The sequence below is a fragment of the Ictalurus punctatus genome, chromosome 10 (genome assembly GCF_001660625.3).
Source record: "Ictalurus punctatus breed USDA103 chromosome 10, Coco_2.0, whole genome shotgun sequence".
Classification (NCBI taxonomy): domain Eukaryota; kingdom Metazoa; phylum Chordata; class Actinopteri; order Siluriformes; family Ictaluridae; genus Ictalurus; species Ictalurus punctatus.
Genome location: NC_030425.2, coordinates 21,132,581 through 21,157,500, shown reverse-complemented (window position 1 = coordinate 21,157,500; position 24,920 = coordinate 21,132,581). Strand labels below are relative to the sequence as shown.

Genomic DNA, 24,920 nt, shown 5'->3' with positions numbered 1-24,920 from the left:
TTGTTTATACGGTATAAGCACATTATTATTATTAATGAAAATCAATGATTTTGACAAACATCTCAATAATGTAACATTTTCAGTAACAGGACTGAACAGATGGGGGTGGAGACCAAATGTGCAGGTTCAGAGAGTTGAGGGGGCCAAGCAGTAACCACATGTTCATCATGTTGCTCCTAAAGACTGTTGAAGCTCTGTTCCTAACCTCATTAATGAGACAAAGTCTGAAGAAATGTGTATGTAAAGTCACATAGGATTATCACCAATTATTATTATTATGATCATCACTAATTATCACCAATATTAGTTTTACCGATTTAGTCACGTTTATTTGTGATTCATAAAATGACACTGTGTTGCATTGTAGACAATTTTAGACATCGTTAGACATTAATTATACTCTGTATCTTAGACATTTGCACCATACAAAAGCAGAATTCTTGTTAAAGTTAAATAACAGCATGTTTGAGAAAAATGATAATCATATCAGAGCTCTATGTCGGTGTCTACTTAATTTACTAGTTGCATACATTTATTTTGACTGATAGCAGTTACTGCAGTTGCTAGCCAAAATTGTTCATGTTGGTCACATTTTAATGGGCAGAGAGTAAAGTTAAACAACGTGAAAATGAACAAGAACAATTGTCTTATCTGCAGCAAACAGTATAAAGCAAATCCTCTTATTTACACACGCGCACATCGACAACATAAATAATCTTCATGCCTCTTGAACATTTGACGTCTCCTTCAATGCAATAAGATTAACTAAGCCTTGTTGTGCGAGTGGTCTAATGCGGCAGAAAGCTCATTTACAGAAAACTTCATATTTGCTTGTTTTTCATGGCCAGAAAGAGTAGGATGGCAGTGGAAGGAAAAGCTAAATGACTTGTTCGTTCTTAAACAGCACAAATAAAGCAGGTGTGCTGAGGCATGCAGGCTGAGAGACTGGCTTTATGTACACTGACAAAAAGGCAGTGAAGCTGAATAAACTATGACTCATCCTCATCACTGTGCTGTGCGAGTGTGGGTCTGTGTTTAGCACTCAAATAGCTTGAAAAAGTTAATGGCACAGAAGCTTATTATAAATTGCTGCATCACTTTAGTGAGTAAGAAGCTCACTGTAAGCCCTATTCAATTTGCAGATGGAACAGCAAGCATCGACTTGCACACAACAACTTTGTACGTAAAGAGGAAGAGATTTTAAGCCCTACAGCCGTTAGAACCTGGATAAGTGGTATGATTATATACCCCAATGACACACCCTTGAACTTTTCCATATTTGGAAGCGTTACAACCTGGAACTGAAACAGTCTTAATTGGCAATATTTTTAATGAAGCTACACAAAATAGCCCTTTATATTAAATTTGGTGTTTTTTTGGTGTTTTTTTTTACAAACAAAAATTTGTTACCATCAGAAAGTACATAATTAGTTAAATGGAGCTCACCTGAGTGCAACTAAAGTATCATATTATCTCAATATAAATTTAGCTGTTCCTGGAAGGTCTTAGAGTTAGGCGTTAGAGTCTTAGAGAACATACCAAAACAAACAGCATCATGAAAACCAATCCCGGACAAAGCTCTTAAAAATATATCAGGTTTTGGTAATAAAAAGATTACAAACATCACAAAAGTCAGTGGCCATATAAGGAGGGCATTAGTCAGAGAAGCAACGAACAGGCCAAATGTAACGCTCAACATGATGCCACCACCACCATGCTTCACTGCAGGCATAATATTCTCAGGATGATCGGCAGTGTTGCAGAAATTCAAGGATGGTACAAGCCACTGTAGTTATATCAATAGCAATATGCTATGATAGATTTAGTAGATTTTTACGTTTTTCAAAAACGTCATCCCTAACTAAATAATTGAGCTGTTGCACTGGACAGTGTGACACTGCGTTAAAATGTAATGACCCCATACTCAAAAACGTAGTGTTGTAAGTAGATAGCAAAATAAAAGTCAAATGGGATTTGCCCATTCAGCCACAACTTACATCAGAGCAGCTGTTAAGAGAAAATTCATTAACATTTTCTGATTACAAATTCAGAACTGATAACTCAGCAGTGCAGTAGTATTAAAAAAATATTTGTTTTTTCAAATAATTGCTTCTGCAATAATCCCATTTAACTCTATGGATATTCTACAGTTATGTTATGTTAGTTCCAAGCTAATGGTAGTGTACGTTCACAAAATGAATCTTATAGTCTGGTATAGTTCTAAGAAAAACAAAAAAACAAAACAAAAAACATTTGAATCATGTCTGAAAAACATGTTTATAATCAGTGGAATTTATTCAGAGAGTAATGTTTGCAGTTGGTCTCACCAGGAAACCACTGCTCTATGAGAGCGTTAACGTGGTCAGTGATGAAGGCCATCGCTGAGAAGTCTCTCATCTCTGACTGACAGATAATCTTGATGCCACCGCTCTTCTTTTTCTTCCAGTTCAGGTCTGATGACTCCACACTGTGGGAGAAAATGGCAGTGAGGACCTTATAGACTAATAAACATCTCATCGATGCACTGAGACCAGAGCTCACACACACATCATCATTTACATAACTTTCAGCAACATTCTGGCTTTCAAACATTGGGAAGCCAAAAGCTCAGGACTCAGAGGCCTACTGCATGCCTGTGTTGTGAATTCCGCCTCTCATTTAACTGCACAGAATCATAGGAAAATGCGCAAAGAACAAACTGAACGTCTGAGATGGCAGACCTCATAAGGATACAGTGAAGCTTTGCTCATTTGTCGTAAATCACATCAGCAATTGTACATGACTTGCATGAAAAATGGATGCAATGCATCGATGTAGGGCTTTGCTCTAGGGTTGGGCAATATATCAAATACGTGGAGTACATAAAATATTCAAACATAATATTACTCAATGATTTATACAATACATTTTATGATGTTTAGTTGGCTGACAAACTCGAGCAGACAATAAAATGTAAAACAATAATATGACAAAAAAATCTATTAAAAAACTAAATGATTGAAATTGTTGGGGTATTTTTCAACTTGTTTACAAAAACAAGGAACAAGAATAATAATCAAAATTGCTTCTACATGCCTGCTGGCCTAACATCAATTAGCCAATAAATCATCAATAAGGACTGTGCAAGAATGCCAAGAGTGTTGTTCTGAAACATTTCAAGGTTTTTAAGGATCTTAGTAAACAGGGAAAAAGTAACTGAAAACTTATATTATTTTATCATCATAGTGTTTGAAAGTTCTTGAAAGCTCTATAGAGTCTGACCTCAGGTATCCCCCATCAAAGGTGACCAATAGCCCTTCTTTCCAGTAGATGGTCTGGCTGCGCCGCACTCGGAACGTGCTGCAGCGGTTCTTCTGCCGTTTCCCCGCAAAACTATAAATCACCGTGTTACTGTTCCGTGGGCTCCGTGAGCCTTTCTTAGTCTCAAAGGCCTGATACACAACACAGAGAAAATAAAACCAGCAATAACATCAGTGTTTTTTGTACTGTATTTCATTCTTGAACTGTGCTGGCTCTGGCTGCTGTAACAACCCAGTAAGTAATAAAGTAATGAAATGTAAGTTTCTAAGTAAATACATTTCTATGCAAGTTTGTCAGCAGGAATGCAAAAAAATATGAATAGCATTTATCTGTGTATGTAAGCAAGTGTCTATGTAAGGAAGTTGGTAATTAAGTATTTAAGTCAGTAAGTATCTAATTTGAGTAAGTAATTAAGTTTTCAAAGTAAATTAATTTGTTTGTGAGTATGCAATTAAGTTCAGGTACTGTAAGTATCTATGTATGTGAACAGACAACAAAGTAACCTAGTAAATACGTACAAATTTAAGCAACTATCTAAATAAACTTAAGTATCTACACATTATCTTTTTTTAAATTAATCATAATAATTATTCCATTATTCCCCTTAGAGTATATTATTTACTACCTACTATACATTCTTCAAGTAATTATTTAAGCAATGTATGTGATATTAAGTAAGTGTGTAAGAATATAAGTAAGTTTCTAAGTTAGTAGGCACAAAGTAATTATGAGTATCTAAAAAACAGGCTTGTAGTAAGCATTTAAAGTAAGTGAGTATGTAAGAGAACAATTATCTACACAAGTAAATATCTGAATAAGTCCATTTGCAAACAGGTTCCTAAGAAACTTAAATGTAGTAATCATTTGACATATTTAAAGTACATTTAAACACGCATTATATGGCCACACTTGACCATCACATCCATATCTGTGCCTTCTCCAAAGTGTTGCCACAAAGTTGGAAACACACAATTGTATAGAATGTCTTTGCATGCTCTAGCATTACAATTTCCCTTCACTGGAACGAAGCGGCACAATCCTGTTCCAGCATGACAAGGCCCCTGTTCACAAAGTGAAGACATGGTTCGCCAAGGTTGGAGTGGAAGAACTAGAGTGGCCTGCACAGAACCCTGACCTCAACCCCAGTGAACACCTTTGAGATGAACTGTGTACCAGGTGTCCTCGCCCCACATCAGTGCCTGACCTCACTAATGCTCTTGTGGCTGAATAAGCAAATCCCCAAAGCCATGCTCCTAAATCTAGTGAAAGCCTTACCAGAAGCATGGAGGTTGTTATAACAGTGAAGGGGGACTAAATCTGGAATGAGATGCTCAACAAGCACATATGGATGTGGCTGGTCTGGTGGACACATAATTTTTGGCCACATAGGATATCCAAGTAAGTCTGTAAGGATATAAGTATGTTCTACGTTATCAGGTATGTAATTACATACTTAGGTTGTTAAATAAGTAAATATCTAAGTGAGCAATTTTGTAGTAATAATCTAAAGTAAGTGAGTATGTAAGTAAACCCGGTTGTTCACCCAGGTTTGTTGATGATGGAGTGGCTGGCTGCCTAATGTCCCAAGGCGCCTCATGTCTGTGTTACCTTCTGGCTCTCCCTTTTAGTTATGCTGTCATGGCTAGTCTCGCCAGAGTCCCTGCTTGCACTCATGCAAAGTACATTGTCCTTAACCATTACGGGACAAAAGCCTACCTAATAATCCCACCCTGTCTTTCCCTCTCTCTTTCTGTCGAGCTACACATGTTACTCCTGAGATACCATTGATCCTGAACCCTTCTGATCTAAGTACATTTGAAGGTAAGTAAATAAGCATATAAGTAATTAAGTTGGTAAATAAATTTTTAAGTACGTAAGCAGGTTTGTAAAAAGGTATGTAAGTCAACTTTAGCCTTCAGCTAAATGCAAATGCTATAAAAATGGTAATGTAAAAGCATTGTTTTTCCACCTGAGTGTGTGTATCTCTGTGTGCGTGCTTATATTTTATATATATATATATATATATATATATATATATATATATATATATATATATATATATACACACACATACTAGGTTTTCTGTTTTTCAATGTAGCTATATTTTTTAAACATAAACTAACGTTTAATGCGATTAAATGTCTGGTGGGTTACTCATGCCATCCTCATTGTTATTAGCATGTACTGTATTACTATGCATCATGGATGTCGCTGTCTGGTGAATACTTGTATAACTCCCAAGTACTAGCACTTATCCAAATATTGTGTGTAGTTGCTGTTCTGTCTACGAATATTTTGCACTTTGTTTTGCAGCACTTGCATTGCTGAAGAGTCCTTGAAGAGCTCTTAGCTTGGATTAAATTCTCTTTTAGTCTGAGTCATATGTTTCAAACATGTCTGCCAAAGAAACAAATAATTATTTAATGAAATAATTAAATAAATAAATATAAACATGAACCAGGTTTCATTTCTATATACAAAGAAATTTAAATGTATACATCTCTCTTGAAGCCAGGTTCCCTTAAAGAAGTACTAACATCCCGTAATGATCAAAGAGAAGGCCCTGTGTACCTGCAGGTCCATTTGATTGAGGCTGATCAGCATGCGGGCGATGAAGCGCTCCCAGAATCCTGCTGGAACGAAACTCATCTTAAATTGGCGCTGGACAGTGTTGCTGGTATGTTGGCGGAAGCCATGGATATCCATGGCTGGTTTGGGAGGCAACAGGTGTGGCAAGAGATAACTAGGGAAATGGAAATACAGATGAAATGTGTAATGAAATGAGACACAGGGCAACCATGTGGAGCCTGAGACCATGATAATGCTTGAATTGATAAAAAATTTCAATCTTTACAATGTATGTAACTGCACTATTTTTGCATGGTACATTAAAATGTTTTCACCAAATTACTAGACAATTTGCTTTAAAATTACATGAAATCTAATTTGTTTTATAGTCTCACGCTTCAATAGTAATACACCTGCAAAGGTTTTATATATATATATATATATATATATATATAAATTTTTAAAAAGACCCTCTGTATATTGTATCATATTCATTATGAATATTGTCACTATAAGCAAAGAAATGTAAACGAGAAATATATACAGTATCTCACAAAAGTGAGTACACCCCTCACATTTTTGTAAATATTTGATTATATCTTTTCATGTGACAACACTGAAGAAATGACACTTTGCTACAATGTAAAGTAGTGAGTGTACAGCTTGTGTAACAGTGTAAATTTGCTGTCCCCTCAAAATAACTCAACACACAGCCATTAATATCTAAACCACTGGCAACAAACGTGAGTACACCCCTAAGTGAAAATGTCCAAATTGGGCCCAATTAGCCATTTCCCCTCCATGGTGTCATGTGACTTGTTAGTGTTATAAGGTCTCAGGTGTGAATGGGGAGCAGGTGTGTTAAATTTGGTGTCATCGCTCTCACACTCCCTCATACTGGTCACTGGAAGTTCAACATGGCACCTCATGGCAAAGAACTCTCTGAGGATCTGAAAAAAAGAATTGTTGCTCTAAATAAAGATGGCCTAGGCTATAGGAAGATCGCCAAGACCCTGACACTGAGCTGCAGCACGGTGGCCAAGACCATACAGCGGTTTAACCGGGCAGGTTCCACTCAGAACAGGCCTCGCCATGCTCGACCAAAGAAGTTGAGTGCACATGCTCAGCGTCATATCCAGAGGTTGTGTTTGGGAAACAGACGTATGAGTGCTGCCAGCATTGCTGCAGAGGTTGAAGGGGTGGGGGGTCAGCCTCTCAGTGCTCAAACCATACGCCGAACACTGCATCAAATTGGTCTGCGTGGCTGTCGTCCCAGAAGGAAGCCTCTTCTAAAGATGATGCACAAGAAAGCCTGCAAACAGTTTGCTGAAGACAAGCAGACTAAGGACATGGATTACTGGAACCATGTCCTGTGGTCTGATGAGACCAAGATAAACTTATTTGGTTCAGATGGTGTCAAGCGTGTGGGGCAGCAACCAGGTGAGGAGTACAAAGACAATTGTGTCTTGCCTACAGTCAAGCATGGTGGTGGGAGTGTCATGGTCTGGGGCTGCATGAGGACACCAGTGGCAACTTGTGAAGCTCTGGTGAACTCCATGCCCAAGAGGGTTAAGGCAGTGCTGGAAAATAATGGTGGCCACACAAAATACTGACACTTTGGGCCCAATTTGGACATTTTCACTTAGGGGTGTACTCCCGTTTGTTGCCAGCGGTTTAGACATTAATGGCTGTGTGTTGAGTTATTTTGAGGGGACAGCAAATTTACACTGTTACACAAGCTGTACACTCACTACTTTACATTGTAGCAAAGTGTCATTTCTTCAGTGTTGTCACATGAAAAGATATAATCAAATACTTACAAAAATGTGAGGGGTGTACTCACTTTTATGAGATACTGTATATATATACACATATACATATATATATATATATATATATATATATATATATATATATATATTTATATATATATATATATATACATATATATATATATATATACATATATATATATATATATGTATATATATATATATATATATATATATATATATATATATTTATATATATATATATATATATATATATATATATATATATATATATATATACACACATATATATACATATATATAAATATACAGTTTAAAATGAGGAGGACCTGAGGAAGAGCAGTCTTATTTTGATTTACACATACAGTATATTTCCAGTATGAAAGAAAAGCTTTTTTTCTGATGGCGTAACCTCTCAAATTCCCAGGACTCAGCTGTGTCCCGGCTCAAATTCTTCACCCTAGTAACTGCACACCTTTCTTATTAGTTTGATGTTTACTGAAGAATGTATAGTAGGTAGTAAATAATATACTCTAAGGGGAATAACAGAATAATTACTGTGCCACTAAAATGGTAAAGCAAAACCACTTTATTCATATATTGGCTGAACGGGAAAAAAAAACCTATTATACTTTCAACATTAAGCAAAATAAACATTTTAGTCATCAGCTAGCTATGAATGAATAATTAACGGGGCATGGTTCTAGGTACCAACCTGTTGCTGGCCACCGGCAGCGCAATCTCAAACTTGGCAAGGAATTGGAAGTACTGCTCTTCGGTGTGCTGGGTAAATCCGGTGCCGATCAGCAGCATGCGCAGGTCCTCGGTTCGGATCAGGCCGTTATGCGCCACAGAGCGCGAGCTCTTTAGATGCACAATCCGCTCCAAACACTCGGCTAGCCATACAGCGTCCAGGAAGTAAAGCTTACACAGACCATGACTCGTATCAGGGAAGTGCAGCACGGTGCCCGTCTCGATTAAAAAACTAATCGCTGTCAGAGTGCAGAAATAGTGCATAAAGAGTCCATAAAATATCGATACTATTGCAAAAATATTAGACAATGATCTTTAAGACAGTCTACTAGATCGGGTTTCAGTGTAGTAAATGTGTACATATGCTTGAAATTAAGAAAATACATAGATATAGCAATAAAATATTATGCAACATTATTATGGCTGAATAATTCTGCAATTATGCAATGAGCATTAATTACCAGTCTGGAGGTCCTCATAGTCTTTGATATCACTGCCAGGGCTCTGTTCAATTATCTGCTCCAGCTCCAGATCTGTCAGATACTGGACCTCGTCTTCTGCATCTCTCCTCTGACACTCTGCTAACACAGCCTCTTGAAGGGTCAGGTAGCTCTTGGGGATCTGCAGCACACAAACAGAAATATACACATTATTTGCCATCATTATATCCATAGCTGTCAACAATTAATGCTATTACAGACAAAATAACAATAACAGTCTTGATACGCTTGTGATCCGGGTAGTCCAATCCACAAAACAAACATTCAGAATAAAAATAATTTGCACTTGTTATATCTTAATTTCTATATCTCCCAGGCTTCTTTTGCCATGTTTAAAGTTAAGAGGGTGTTGTTTTGTCTGCAGAGTACAGACATGGTTACACCCCCACATTAACCAAAAAAAAACAGGGAGGAGTGCTGGATTTCCCATGAGGCACCAAATCCAGAATGAATATCAAAGAGAATGTGGCCCTCTTTGTTTTGTAACATGCCATACAGCAAGAGTCCAGCACAGTTTGATGCTTTCCCGGCTTAATAGTATGGTGGAAAATAAGAAACTACAGTGCTGTGAAAAAGTATTTGCTGGATTTCTTCGGTTTTTGTGTATATCTTATACTAAATTGTTTCAAAAATTTAAACAAAATCTAAGATAAAACAAAGGCAACCTGACTAAACACAAAATACAGTTTTGAAATGATAATGTTATTTATTGAAGCAAAAAAGTTATCTAATACCAACTGGGCATGTGTGAAAATGTGTTTTCCCCCATAGTTACTAATTCCCCAAATCTGTGAAACTGCATTCATTATGGGGTTCAGCTGGACCAGACACAACAAGACCTGATTACTGGAAACCCTGTTCAGACAAATCAACACTTAAATAGAACTTTTTCAACAGCATGAAGTTGGTTAAAAGGTTTTATCTAGTAATGCACTATGCCAAAACGTAAAGAAATTCAATGATTAAGAAATGATGCAGGTGATTGAAAAATATCAGTCTGGGAACGGTTACAAAGCAGTTTCAAAGGCTCTGGGACTCCAAAGAACCACAGTGATAGCCATTATCTCCAAATGGAAAAACATGGAACAGTAGTGAACTTTCCCAGAAGTGACCAACCTTCCAAAATTCCTCCAAGAGCACAACAACTACACATCCAGCAAGTTACAATAGAGCCAAGGACAAAGGAGCTACAGGCCTCTCTGACATCAATAAAGGTCACTGTTCATGACTCCACTATCAGAAAGACACTGGGCAAAAATGTCATCCAAGTAAGAGTGGCCAGGTGAAAACCACTGCTCACCCAGAACAACATTAAGGCTCGTCTGAATTTTTCATTTTTGATCACTTACTCAGTTAAAAAAAAAAAAAAAAAAGCATTTAACTTCAGAAGACTGTAAACCAAATAAAAGATGGTATGTGCAAATTTTAACCAATTAAATTACAAGACCTAATCAAATTAAAACAGTTTCATGCTGAAAGTCTACACTTCATGCACCAAATGCTTTAGTCAGCAGACAGTGGAGATACATGGGCATCTCTTGCCCAAATTGTCAGGTATCTTCACTTTTAGATGCTTCTACTTTTTGCTTCACTTTTCTACTTTTAGATGCTTATCACACTGTGATAATAATCTGCAAATTAAGCGAGCCAAAACCCGTGGAGATATCAGCATCCCACAGCTCAACATAAAAACTGCAAAAACAGTACAGGTATGCAATTAGCTAGCTGACAGTGCTAGACAAGCTAGCCAGATCTAATAATGTTTTACAGTATGAAAGCGAATGAGGTAGTTTTCTAGAGGGTATTTTATCATCATTTATATCGTTACTGTAAAAACCCCCATAAAATATTGTGATATAGTTTTAAGTCTATATTGCCCATCCCTACTATGAGGTTCACTGCCTCCAGAGAAGTCTGTATGGAAGCAGGCTGCCGCTCATTCTGCACACATGGACGTACCATCGAAACCTTTGTCTCAGGATTTCTTCCTTGATCATACGTTGCTGTTCCTATCTTAGTCTGATGGTTCGTTTTGAAGGTGATTGCAGAGGGAAACCCAAATGATTTGACACAAACATTGCATTTGCAAGACATGTTTAGCATGTTCATGAACTTAAACAATGTCCATGCTGTTTTAGAAATTTAATGAACACCTTCCGGCAAATTATAAGTATAACATGACGTTACAAAAATTTTAAATATGTATTTTAATAGACTTTCTATTTGGATCATTCCATCCATCCATTTTCTGTACCGCTTATCCTACACATGGTCTCTGGGAGCTTGGAGCCTATCCCCAATGGACTCGGGGCACAAGGCAGGGGACACCATGGATGGGGATTGCGCAGGGCACAATCACACACACACACACACTACGGACAAATTAGAGATGCCAATTTGCCTACAATGCATGTCTTTGGATTGGGGGGAGGGGTACTAGACTGGAGTACTCGGAGGAACCCCCCCCCAGGTACAGCAAGAACATGCAAACTCTGCATACACAGGGTGGAGGCAGGAATCAAACTCCCAACCCTGGAGGTGCAAGGCAAACATACTAACCACTAAGCCACAGTGCCCCATTATTTGAATAGTTGATAAATGAGCTGAATCATACCAGTCTTCCCACTAGTTTGTGGCAGCTGGCTGGATTACTGATGTCCTTCATGGAGCAGGCCACCTGATACAGGAGCCTCCTGAGACTGTCCAAGCCTTCCAGGTTTTTACATGACACCTCGCTGTCAGAAACACACAAACACACAGAGTATGCTCAGTTCAACTCAGTTTAAATAAATTCCTGTGGTGTGTCACAGATGTGAGATGCCAACACTGACTGCAGGTGCTTCCAGGTGATGTCGGGGTATCCGCTGGCTCTGGCACCTGACGGTGTCCTGCACAGTGCTAGGATGTAGGCTCTCAGCGTGGCAATCCGCTCTGTGCGAAACTTAGTGTCGATGAGGTCCAGATGTGTACCGATGACAACTACTGCAGAGTTTGGGGCACGTGCCTGTCACACACAAAATCAAAAACATAAACCAACATATCTCCCAAATGCTACCTTGACTCCAAACTGCTCCCTGAATGCATGATGAAACCCGGACAGCGATCTTATTTTGATTTCCTGTTCTTACCAGACACAGAAAAAAAACCTAAACAAAACGAAAGCTTGGATCTCAATCTTATACCACATCACTGCGGAATTCTTGAAACTGATTGTTCAGAAAGGGTTGAGTAATTTTCAACAACAGCAGCTCTGACACTAGTGCCAGCTGTAATCCAAATCATAGGTTCATTTTAATGCGCTCGTTCTAATACATTATCGTTTCTATAGTAACAGTTCATTCACAGGGACTTGTATGGCTGATGCTTGACATATACGATTAGACATAAGTCTAATAATAAATGGATTATTTAACAAAGAAAAACATGTCGTCTTTGATATGATGAAGCTTTCTGTAAGAAGGCATTTATTTAACATTTACTGAAGGAGTCTTCAGTATCAGTGTTTTGTAACTATCATTACGTTTTCCACCACAGGAAAACGGACAGGCTGAGATTTTTTTCTGTCTTACTAACTTAAAGAAAGGGAAAATGTGAGCCTGGTGAGGGGAAGGCTGTTTATAGCTGTTATGATAACAGGAACTAACTTATGTCACAGACGTTCCATAATACTAAACAATTAGAATCATGAAATGTTCATATTAATAAATAAAAATTTATAATCACTGCCAAGTTACTGTGATATAAGAGGAATCGAACATTTGCTGTTTTTTTTTTTTTTGAAGAATAAATGAACTTCAGAGTGAGAGTAACTCCGCTTTGCATCAGGCTGCATCACGCCACACTATTATTGATTATTTCCCCATAACAGCATGCCCCAATCACGTTTTATTTCTTACTGTGGTTTTTCTCACCTCTATGTTGAGCAGCCAGGACTGCAGGTTGGCCACAGCCTCCTCTCCTAGCGCCAGGTTCCAGACCACCACATACAGAGCTTTATCCGTGAAGAAACACTGGTTCACAGTGGACATGCTGGCCGGACCTCCGATATCCCACACGTTAAAGGACACAGAGTCGATCTGTTTGTATAAATAATCGGCAGTTAAAACCCTCACGTTAGTTATGCACTACAGTGAAGTGTCAGTAGGACGAAAGTAATGTAAAAGTCATTACAAACTGTTTGAGAAATGTGGAAAAACAATTGCTCAGAACTTGCTAATGGTATTGCAAAAATGTTACACTTTTGGATGAGTTTGATGTGTATTCATATATTCATCTATTCTACTAAACTTTTCCTTGCTTAGTAATGACTAATTTTAAAAGAAACTAAATAAAGAAAGAACAGCTGTCAGCTCTACATACCGCTCTATGATCGGTTAATGACTGACAATACTAAGGTATTGCCTACTCAGCGTGGCTCAAGGTTCCTTTCCAGAACCTTCAAACTAACTGTTCCTCAATGGTAGAATGAGCTTCCACAGAATCTGTCACTATTTTTAAAAAAAACAGCTAAAGACCCACCTCTTCCGTGAGCATGTTACTAACCCCTAAAATGCCAACCCCACATTATTTATAAAAAAATATATATAAATCAATTATAAATCTTGCATGGTAGCACTACTTGTGTTGTTCTCCGCTTGATATATCGCTTTGCTTGTATTTCCTCATGTGTAAGTCGCTTTGGATAAAAGCGTTTGCTAAATGAGTAAATATAAATGTACACAGAAATTACACACATGAAATGAGTTATTTCATCCAACAGCAGTACCAGAGCAGCAGAGATTAGACAAATAAAAATGACTTAAGGTGAATTACAAGATTTCCCCATTAAAGATTGAGATACTGGAGTCACATCTTAAATTTATTATCTAGCCAACCAGGTAAGTGGAAGCTGTAGTATGCTGCCAAGTCCAATGTTTTGGTTGTCCAGAAAACTAATTGACTAGGCAAAAAATGGTAAGACATATAATGAAATAAAATATGACAAACTGAGTTAAGTATAACCACAAGTTAAGCACAAGCTTTTTTAAAGAAAGTTTCTAATGTAAAACATCATGTTTTTGTACCCTTAACATGGTTAGCAAGCTGGTGGTCAACATTTTCAAAGATGAGCTCTGGGACTTTCTTTTGGCATCACACATAAAAGATATCTGTGTCTTACTTGAGTCACTTTTTTCTCACCATGTTTAACCTTGAAGTGACTACATATACACTCACTGACCACTACATATACACTCACTGACCACTGCATATACACTCACTGACCGTTACATATACACTCACTGACTGTTGCATATACACTCACTGTCCACTACACATACACTCACTGTCCACTACACATACACTCACTGTCCACGTTTTGCATAAAATCAAGCAGATAGGTCAAGAGCTTCAGTTAATGTTCAGTTCAGTTAACTTACTTGAGTCACTTTTTTCTCACCATGTTTAACCTTGAAGTGACTACATATACACTCACTGACCGTTGCATATTCACTCACTGCCCACTATACATACACTCACTGTCCACTACACATACATTCACTGTCCACTACACATACACTCACTGTCCACTACACATACACTCACTGTCCACTACACATACACTCACTGTCCACTACACATACACTCACTGTCCGGTACATATACACTCACTGTCCGTTACATATACACTCACTGTCCACTACACACACACTCACTGTCCACTACACACACACTCACTGTCCACTACACACACACACTCACTGTCCGTTACATATACACTCACTGTCCACTACACATACACTCACTGTCCACTACACACACACACTCACTGTCCGTTACATATACACTCACTGTCCACTACACATACACTCACTGTCCACTACACATACACTCACTGTCCACTACACATACACTCACTGTCCGTTACATATACACTCACTGTCCACTACACATACACTCACTGTCCACTACACATACACTCACTGTCCGTTACATATACAGTCACTGTCCACTACACACACACTCACTGTCCACTACACATACACTCACTGTCCACTACACACACACTCACTGTCCGTTACATATACACTCACTGTCCACTACACATACACTCACTGTCCACTACACACACACTCACTGTCCGTTACATATACACTCACTGTCCACTACACATACACTCACTGTCCACTACACATACACTCACTGTCCACTACACATACACTCACTGTCCACTACACACACACTCACTGTCCGTTACAAATACACTCACTGTCCGTTACATATACACTCACTGTCCGTTACATATACACTCACTGTCCACTACACATACACTCACTGTCCACGACACACACACTCACTGTCCGTTACATATACACTCACTGTCCGTTACATATACACTCACTGTCCACTACACATACACTCACTGTCCACGACACACACACTCACTGTCCGTTACATATACACTCACTGTCCACTACACACACACTCACTGTCCGTTACATATACACTCACTGTCCGTTACATATACACTCACTGTTCACTACACCTACACTCACTGTCCACTACACATACACTCACTGTCAGTTACATATACACTCACTGTCCGTTACATATACACTCACTGTGCACATTTTGCATAAAATCAAGCAGATAGGTCAAGAGCTTCAGTTAATGTTCATGTCAAACATAAGAATGAAAAAAAAAGTGATTGCTGTGACTTTAACCGTGGCATTGCTGTTGGTGTTTGGGCTGGTTTCAGTATTTCATAAACTGCTGATCTCCTGGGATTTTCACACACATCAGTCACACAGTCTCTAGAGTGTACACAGAATGGAATGAAAAACAAAAAAACATCCAGTGAGCTGAGGGTCTGCAGGCTGAAACACCAGAGAATGACCAGACTGGTTTGAGCCGACAGGAAGTCTATAGTAACTCAAATAAGCATACTTTACAACTGTGGTGAGCAGAAAAGCATCTCAGAATGCAAAACATATCAAACCTTGAGGTGGATGGGCTACAACAGCAGAAGACCACATCAGGTTCCACTCCTGTCAGCCAGGAACAGGAATCTGTGGTCTTCTGTTGTTGTAGCTCATACATCTCAAGGTTTAATGTGAACATTACCTGAAGCTCTTGACCTGTATCTGCATTATTCTTTGGTATTCTGGTGCTGTCACATGATTCACTAAATAGATAACTGCATGAATGTGCAAGTTTTCCTAATAAAGTGAACAGTGAGTGTAGTCACACCACTGTGAAGCACATTTTATTTAAATAAACACACCAGATAATCTTTTATTGTGGAAGTCAATAACAAGCACTTTTTTTCCTTTCGGTGGTTGTTGAAAGAGAGAGAGAAAAAAATGGCTGGTGACTTGTCCATGTAATCATCTTGTCCTGGGAGTCCAGGCTACTGATTTCTCCACCCCAGCTATATAATGACTTCTTTATAAGGATTTACACACAGCTCCAGGCCTGATAAAAGGATAAAGATCAGGACTGTTTCAGCTCAGGAGACGATACAGTGAATTCTATAACAGAGCAACCACACATTGGTTTTGTTACTAAACAGATGCAATTTAGAGCAAGAGTGACTTCCTGTCTAGAAAATATCATACACATTGTCATGAGAATAATTTATGGGGTAAAATTCAAGACCTAGAATTAAAGTTCAAATACAAGTCACACTGTTAAAGCTAACATTCCAAATAACTGGAACAAAAACGGAGCAGTAGGATTAGTTATCACAGCTGTTTGAGCTGAAACAGGGACAGTGTCTGGGGTATTGTGTTCTGTGTGTGTGTGTGTGTCCATTATATTTTGGCTGTAACGGCCTGTGTACAGTCAGTACGTAAGGTTGTGTCCATCTTTATCTAAGAGTGTGTGGGAATCTTTCATTTTAAAGGGGTTAAATCGAGTATTAAGTTAACTGTGTCAGGGGGTGTGAGGACTGTTTGTACAAGATGACGTGTTTCTGTGACTCAGAGGGCTGTGAGTCAGAAAAGATGCTCATTCAACCCACACCACCTACCGCCAGTGCAGGGGTCAGAGGTTAATGTCTAAGGTGTTATTCATTCTCAAGATTTACAGCTGTAATGTACCACATCTTGGAAAACATTAAAAAAGAGAAGCAAGAATTATGAGTTGAGACTATATTTTCCCCATCTTGTGTTAATGTTGATGTCTAGTTGTCGGTACCTTCTGTAAACTGAATTCTTTCATGTCTGTTTGAGGAAGCAGGACAACATTAACTAGCTATGCTAAAGTGGACAGAAATCCTACTCAGTAATTCTTTAATAAAAGACTGAAAGGTAATGGAAGGGATGGAAAAATTAAATCAATAGCATGGGCATCATTCTGTCATCACTTACTCACCCTCATGCTGTTCCAAACTTCCATTGTCTGGACAAAAACATTTCTCAAAATATCTTCTTTTATGTCCCACAGAAGAAAGTGATGATGACAGATTTTTCATTTTTTGAGTGAACCATCCCTTTAAGTTTTTTATTCACAGTTGTCTGACAAGTAGGTTCATCTGGTTTGCATGTTTAATCTGTTTCATGCTCGCTAGGTGTTCTGAATCCCACCTCCAGCTGCAGCCTGCCAGCCAAGGTGCAATATGAGTGACAGTGGAATGTTTTTTTTTTTTTTACTAGGCAGATTAATTATGTCAAATAGATGACAGAAAATCTTTCGTTAAAAGAGGTAAGCTACCACTCTTTGGCATATACTCATTCATTTCCCTTAGTCTGTATGAATGCACTTAACTAGTTAACTAGCTCATCATATCTTATTATATAACATTATCTAGAAGTTGGTATCCTAATCAATGTCCAGGAAACCTAAACTTGGGACTGGGCAAAATATTGGAGCTATTACTTGCCTGGTGAGCTAGCTACAGTATTACATTTATGATTTGTTCAGTCCTGAGCGGCAAGGTTGCAAAATATGCTAATGTAACGTTTAATATCTGCTTCGTTAGCATTTTGTAGCATGCGGAATTATACACACAAATCCCAATACTGTGTGCAAATGGACATAAATGAGTAAAAATTAGTTTTGGTTAAAATGGCATTTCAACAATTAGGTAATACATGAGTGTTGTATTGAGTGAGCACCAAATACAAAGCGAACTTCTGCCATGTTACAAAATCACATTTCGTCACAGTTTGTGAACTTTGAGCCAACTAGCACACCTGAACTTCCACAACTTCCACCAAGAGGTGGCCACCATGAGCATGAGATCATTTGATACGACATAGCATATATCCAAAACCTCAAACCAATTTCTGTATTACTGTACTGTACGTTGTGGCTGCTAAACACTGTAGCAACCTTTCATCCAAATATATATTCACATTTTGAATTAGTGAAGACTGAGTGTGTGGTTCCTTACATTATTCTTGACTCCACTGGGTCTCTCTAGGAGCCAGGATGAGGTGCGAATGCTGCGGTCAGATGGAGAGAAGGGCGTATTTCTTCCGGTCTGAAGGGCCTCCAGTAGAGCACTCTTCCCCTGACGTGGCGGCCCAACAAACATCAACTTCATCAACCTGCAGGCCTCGGCACAGCGCAGCGCAGCACGCAGGAAAGCCAGCACAGCCGCCGGACCTGACGCACACACAAACAGAGTTAAACCCTTGGTTCGATATGGAAATGCAAGGATTAATTACCAAAACTGTGAGAGGCCATGCAGTCAGCTTAAGCCATGAGATCATTAAAAAACAGTGTGAGTTTCAAGCTTAAGTGTGTATAAGGGTTGTTTTTTTTTAGAAATGGAAAAAAAAATCAATATTAAGTCAGTGAGAAAAATACTCTATACTCTGTGAAAATACTTCAGTCACATTTATGCTATGAATGGAACACACACATTCATGTCTAGAGTCTTATTTGGCCATCATATCACATTTAGGTTTTTCAACCAGTCTCACGAGCCTTTAATCAGCGTTATACTTCACTTTCAGTTTGATCTTAAGGAAGACCCTCTAAGATCTAAATTCACCATGTGTAGCAAGAAGAATTAGCATGTATCTATTTTATTTCCTCCCTCTAATTCTTGCATGAAGTTATTTGCTCAACACTGATTATGTAAATCAGCCCACTAATGGTACACAATGTTTTAAAAAGTATCACAACAATTCAGAAGCTGTGAAAATAAGAGTGAAAATCTTCAACAAGCATGTGTGTATTAACTAACAAGCTTCTAGAAATTCTGAAACTTGAAACAAATCTGCTTCTGTGAATAATCAAACCGGGTGTAACGTCATGCTGTACCATCCCTGCAGACGTCTGCGGGCACATTGCTGATGTTTAGCTCTTCTATGTCCAGCTGCCAGAGGTTTGAGAGCTGGCCCAGTTCAGCTGGGAGTTCCTGGATGCCTGGATTACTGTGGAGAACAAGAAGCACTGAATTACTGAGTCATTCCGACAAGCATGTGCATAACCATGAAAGAAAAGAATCTGATTTCATTATCACCATGTCATTGCATATAGTTTGTTTGTAGACAGACTATATCTCCCATTATACAAAGCAGCCACCCATGACTCACTTGGACAGATAGAGCTCGGACAGGTTTTTAAGGGTGCACACAGACGGAGGCACGCACTCCAGCTGGTTGTCGTTGAGGAAGAGGACTTCCAGTGAATCCCGCAGGATTTCGGGAAACTGGATGGGACAAGCTGCCAGGAAGAGCCACGAGAATGCAGAGGAGTTAAAGTGAACATGCACTGTATAGCTAAACACTGCAACACTCTGATCGCCAGCCATAGAAGGCCAAGGCAGAGCGACTGTGGTATAGAATGGAAAGAGAGCAATCGCTCTCCCGTGACTGGACCGTCTGAAGCTAACATTAGTGTCTGAAGTGGAGAAAAGGAAAGGTTCAAGTTGGTGATGAAGGCTGCTAATGGCAGAGTGTTACACAAATGTGGCTTCGTTTAATTAGAGACGCTAGTGCTCAAAAAGAGAGGTCAAACCCAAGAGCTGCCACGTCGTCATTACCATGTCTTATAACGAGACACCGGGATTAGTGTGTATAATCAAGTTGCTTGGTATAAAACTCTTCATTAGTTTGGTTAAATGTTACCTGACTTCATGTGCGGGCTCATACAGGAAGCATAAGGTTCTGTATTTGAACGTAGATTTATACACATTCTTCTGACTGAAGGCAATACCATAATACTACCAGTATTACACACATTTTCTTAGGTGAGTCCATGATCTGGATGCAGACTTTCAAAAACCTATCAGTGAATTGTGGTGAAAATAAACCAAAACAACACTTTACCTACAGCCTTTACACATCGCTCCATGATTTCCAGTCCATGCTCCTTTAACATATGGAGAGCTAACACTGTCTCAAACATGTCTTCAAAAATGGAGCTTTAACTGAACTTGCAAAAGATAAGGTTTTTTTTATTTTTTTTGCATGTCATCTGTTCTCCACACACACAACAAACAGATACATGCTTAACTGGTGACTTTTCAGCCACCCTGGCTTACATTCATACGAGATACAGTATATTTGTTGTTGGTTGCACTTGTTACTTTGAGCGCCGCCTTCGTATGGTGTTAATTTAGAAATTTAAAACTGAGTTAGTGGCACATTATGTTCCCACCAAACATTGTTGTACATTTCTCTAAGAAGAGCACGACTATAAATAAAGCAGGACAGACAGAATTTTGAAGCCTCCATAATAATAATCATCATATAGTGATAATGAGCATCTTAAGATTTCATGCTAACTGAATAATCAATCATCAGCACAAGTTCTATTTCTGCAATGTGATGTTGCTAAAGAGAGCTGATGGAGACCCGGTACATATGTTTGCATATGTTTTTGCAACGGTGTAATATGTTGTTCAGGTTTTAATGGCGTATTTGGATGGAAATATGGCTGCAGCTTCAAATACTTTGCTTTGCGACACATGCCCCACAGCACAGATGGTAAAACTTGCCCACACAGTCTCACCCCCTCTACTTTCACCATGATGTTGTAATTACAGTGCTACAGTATTACAGCTGTGCCTCAGTGAGTCACAAGTGTACTGTACCTGCTTCTGGGTCTCTGCGATGCCACGTGGTTAAGAAGGGGATCCTCCTGGTCTTGGTGTTCTCCTCCGTCCTGACGTGCCTGCACACCCAAGAAAACCAGAGGCCTATTTAACAGCGGTTGGAATTGTGATGATTCAGAGGTGGTTTGGATTAACGGAGTGGATATGAGTGGTCTGGGTGGGGAGCTGGAGATGTGCGTATTTATGCACGTGTACATACTGTATATGATGTGTGTACGTGTGAGACCTACTTCCCCAGCTGGTTTCTGGACAGATCTAAGGTTCGGAGCTGAGAGCATTTCCATTTGTTTGGAGCCGGCAGAGTGGCGATCTGATTCCCACATAGCTTCAGGGAGATGATGGCCTGGAGCAACCACACACACACACACACACACACACACACACACACACACACACATTACTGTATTTGGGACTGCCAAAGCCTACATAGAAACATGTCTCTAAGTGTCTGAAGATTATTTCTGAGACACCCACACAGGGAAAAAAAAGAATCCACGTACAGTTGGGTCAATAAATAAATGGACAAAGTATAGAATACATAGAATTATTTCAGCTGGAGTTAAATATATAAATATATATAAATATATAAATATATATATATATAAATATATAAATATATATATATATATATATATATATATATATATATATATGTATGTATTTGTGTGTGTGTGTGTGTGTCCCCCACTCCCTCCTTTTTAATACTTGGTTGCAAATCCTTTGCAGTCAATGACTGGCTGAAGTTTGGAACCCACATACATCACCAGACACTGGGTTGGACAGGTTTTTACTTCATCTGTCTACAGTCCCTGCTTGTTCTTTGGGTGTTTTGCCCTCAGTAAATGAAATGCATGCTCAGCTCGATTCAGGTTGTATTTTTTTGCCTTAAAAAGTTTTGGGTCGCTTTTGAAATATGCTTTTTTGACAACTTTGGCTGTATCTGAGCTGATAATATATCCCTTCAGAATTCATCCCACTGCTTTTCTCAGCAGTCACATCATCAATAAATACAAGGGAACCAGTTTTATTGGCCGGCATAAATGCCCACGCCGCAAGATGAAGTAGCATGCTTCGGATCATGAGCAGTTCCTTCCCTTCTTCATATTCTTCTCCCTCTCCTTCATTCTGGTAGGAGATTTTTCTGGTACACACATAAAAAGTGCTATAATTCCTACACTATTACCACTGTTAAATTAAAGCTGAAAGTCTGCACTTTGAGCTCATATTCGTTATTTCATTTCAACTTCCATAAACTGTGGAAGACAGCTAAATTAACTATAAATATTGTCAATGTACAGTATTCATGGACCCAGCTGTACAGTCTAAGTGCTTGTTCTACTTAAAATCACTTGAAGCACAATTTTTCAAATAATAATTAATAACTATTATTAATTAGTTACTAAGGATGAATGAATAAATGCTGTATGTCCATTTTAATGTGGTCTGTTTTTAACCCACACAAAAGTTTAAAAAACCTTCTACTAATGCAATCCCACATAAAACTCTATGACCAAAGTTCTGGCAAAAACAAAAAAATTTAATTGTCTACCTATGGATTGTATGCTTTTGTATCTGTTTAGAGCACATTAGCTGCTTACTTCAAATTATGTATTCATATTTGGGATACAATATGGCACATCCCTGCAGTGCTACAGCATTGAGGTGGTTTCCACCACAGAGAAATATATGAACCAATTTAGAAGTGTTGCATCTAAACAAACGTCAAAAGAAAAGTTTTCTTGTGCAAAAATCAATAGGGAGCCGAGTTTATTTTTCATTCTCTGATTGTTGGATGAATGGGGAAAAACGCTCGTGTCCATTATATCTACAACTTACTGAACCTACTTGTCTGACAGGCAACTGTGAATGAAAAACTGAGAGCCTGGATACGTTATTAGCTTGTTCTGGGCACTCTATTTTTCTAAACCTTCTACTTCAAATGTAATTTCAAACCAAATCAAATATAAAATCATATTAAAATGATTCACACACAAGAATCCATCATTCCATTGCCACAGCCTGTAACTATTGTTTGCCTTGTTTAGTGGTAAAAATCAAATCATACCTGATTAACAATGGCCTAAAGAGCTCACAAAGACCTTTAATTTGTACAATGTAATTCCAGATTTATTAAAATTAAGATTTATTAACACCCTGTCTCCAAAAAATTGCAAGCGCTCATGGAAGTTAGATTCAGTTAGGCAATTTGTGAACTACTCTAACTACATTATGTGCACGCAAATATGAAACATTTTCTATGTGCCCAAACATTTCCCCAAGTGTAGTCACTCAAAATGCAAATATGTCTAAATTAGAAATCATATTTGATCCCGTTGCAGTGCAATGACAAAATAATTACACATTTGTTCTGCTGAAGCATGAGGCCTAGAGGGAAAAAAAATTACAAGTCACATTATGTTACGCCTGTGAATTGGTGAAATCAGTGAGCACATAAACGTTAATGTTAACATCAAGTTATACATCATACTTTGCAAAAATCTTAAGGATCCTATACACTGAGAAAATACACTCACTTTTAACACCTGTATCCATGATTGTTCATTAGCTAATCAGGTGGCCTGGAGCCTATGCCAGGGCACCCGTTGCACAAAGCATGGGAGACCCTGACCTACTGCAGGGCACAATCGCACACACATTCACACACAATGGACAATTTAGAGATGCCAATCACCCTTCAACACATGTCTTTGGACTGGGGAGGAAATCAGAGTACCTGGAGGAAACTCCAGAAGCATGGGGAGAACATGCAAACTCCACGCACACATGGCAGAGGCGGGATTTGAACCCCCAACCCTAGAAGTGAGAGGCAAACGTGCTAGCCACTAAGCACTATTTTTTCTTATTATTATCACCAAGCTTTATGCTAGGTTCCTAAACACCATGTAGACACCTGACCATCACATCCATATGCCCATAAGTGGGCTTTCCTTTTGCCACAATGTTGGAAGCACAGAAACGTATAGAATGTCTTTGTATGTTGAAGCATTATGATTTTCCTTCACCAGAACTACACAGCCCAAACCTATTCCAGCATAACAATTCCTATGTATTGTCTGCGCAGATCACTGACCTCAACCCCACTTAACACCTTTGGGATGAGAACTGGAAGGCTGACTACACTCGAGACCTCCTCGTCCGACATCAGTGCCTGATGTCACCGATGTTCTTGGGGCTGAATGAGCACAAATCCCTATAGCCATGCTTCAAAATCTAGTGGACAGCCTTCCCAGAAGAGTGGAGGTGATTATAGTAACACCAACTCTGTATTAAAGCCCATTGGGCACATATGATGGTCAGGTGTCCATATACCTTTGGTCATAGTATATATTTATTGATGTTCCTCAATTAATGATCTTCAACATTAAATTATTTTCCTGTGAGATTTTCCTCTCTTTCTCTTTAAGGAATGCAGCAAAACCACTACAGCAACTCCTTTCACACATTTCAGTCTTCAGCGCTGACGGGACTTGATAAAGTTCAGGGTGATTTGGAGTCACTCGTCACGGTTCCATCCCAGTCATCCCCTTGGTTGGAGCGTGAATGGTGCTACTGAGTGGATGGGATCGTCTCACACAGATTCTTGCCACTGGTGATTTGGTGTAATGATCTGGATCAGCAACTGCATCAGTTATTCTGCAGATTCCATTACAACCTCTCCAGAAGCACTGAAAAAATGTGCAAAAGCACTCCTGAGTGTTCCATACGCTTCTCTGTCAGTTGTAAATCGCTTTGGATTAGGGTGAATAAATGTAAACATAAATATAAAAAGCAGTCATTGGATCCACACTGCTAGGCTCTGCTCTACTTTGGCTTGCAAGAAACCCAACCTGAGGCTCAGTACTGTATGTGGATGTTTGGCATTGTGAGCGAGAGAGAATTCTTTCCCTGTCTGTCAAACTGCTCGAGCGTTAAATTACATCTGGGATGTTGGACATA

General features: G+C 38.8%; 1 protein-coding gene across 2 annotated transcripts in view; it reads right to left on the bottom strand.

Moving 5' to 3' along the window:
* Positions 1 to 24,920, bottom strand: part of lrrk1 (leucine-rich repeat kinase 1) — a 125,836-nt gene that overhangs the window by 52,914 nt on the left and 48,002 nt on the right. For both annotated transcript variants that reach the window (XM_017478288.3, XM_017478287.3), the window contains 13 exons: positions 21,194 to 21,306; positions 20,943 to 21,022; positions 19,441 to 19,570; positions 19,166 to 19,278; positions 18,288 to 18,502; positions 12,826 to 12,990; positions 11,746 to 11,918; positions 11,529 to 11,649; positions 8,876 to 9,035; positions 8,377 to 8,653; positions 5,872 to 6,043; positions 3,262 to 3,431; positions 2,328 to 2,467 (listed from right to left, as the gene is read on the bottom strand). In XM_017478288.3, coding sequence (XP_017333777.1) covers positions 2,328 to 2,467; positions 3,262 to 3,431; positions 5,872 to 6,043; positions 8,377 to 8,653; positions 8,876 to 9,035; positions 11,529 to 11,649; positions 11,746 to 11,918; positions 12,826 to 12,990; positions 18,288 to 18,502; positions 19,166 to 19,278; positions 19,441 to 19,570; positions 20,943 to 21,022; positions 21,194 to 21,306 — 2,029 coding nt within the window. The remainder of the gene's footprint in view (positions 1 to 2,327; positions 2,468 to 3,261; positions 3,432 to 5,871; positions 6,044 to 8,376; positions 8,654 to 8,875; positions 9,036 to 11,528; positions 11,650 to 11,745; positions 11,919 to 12,825; positions 12,991 to 18,287; positions 18,503 to 19,165; positions 19,279 to 19,440; positions 19,571 to 20,942; positions 21,023 to 21,193; positions 21,307 to 24,920) is intronic.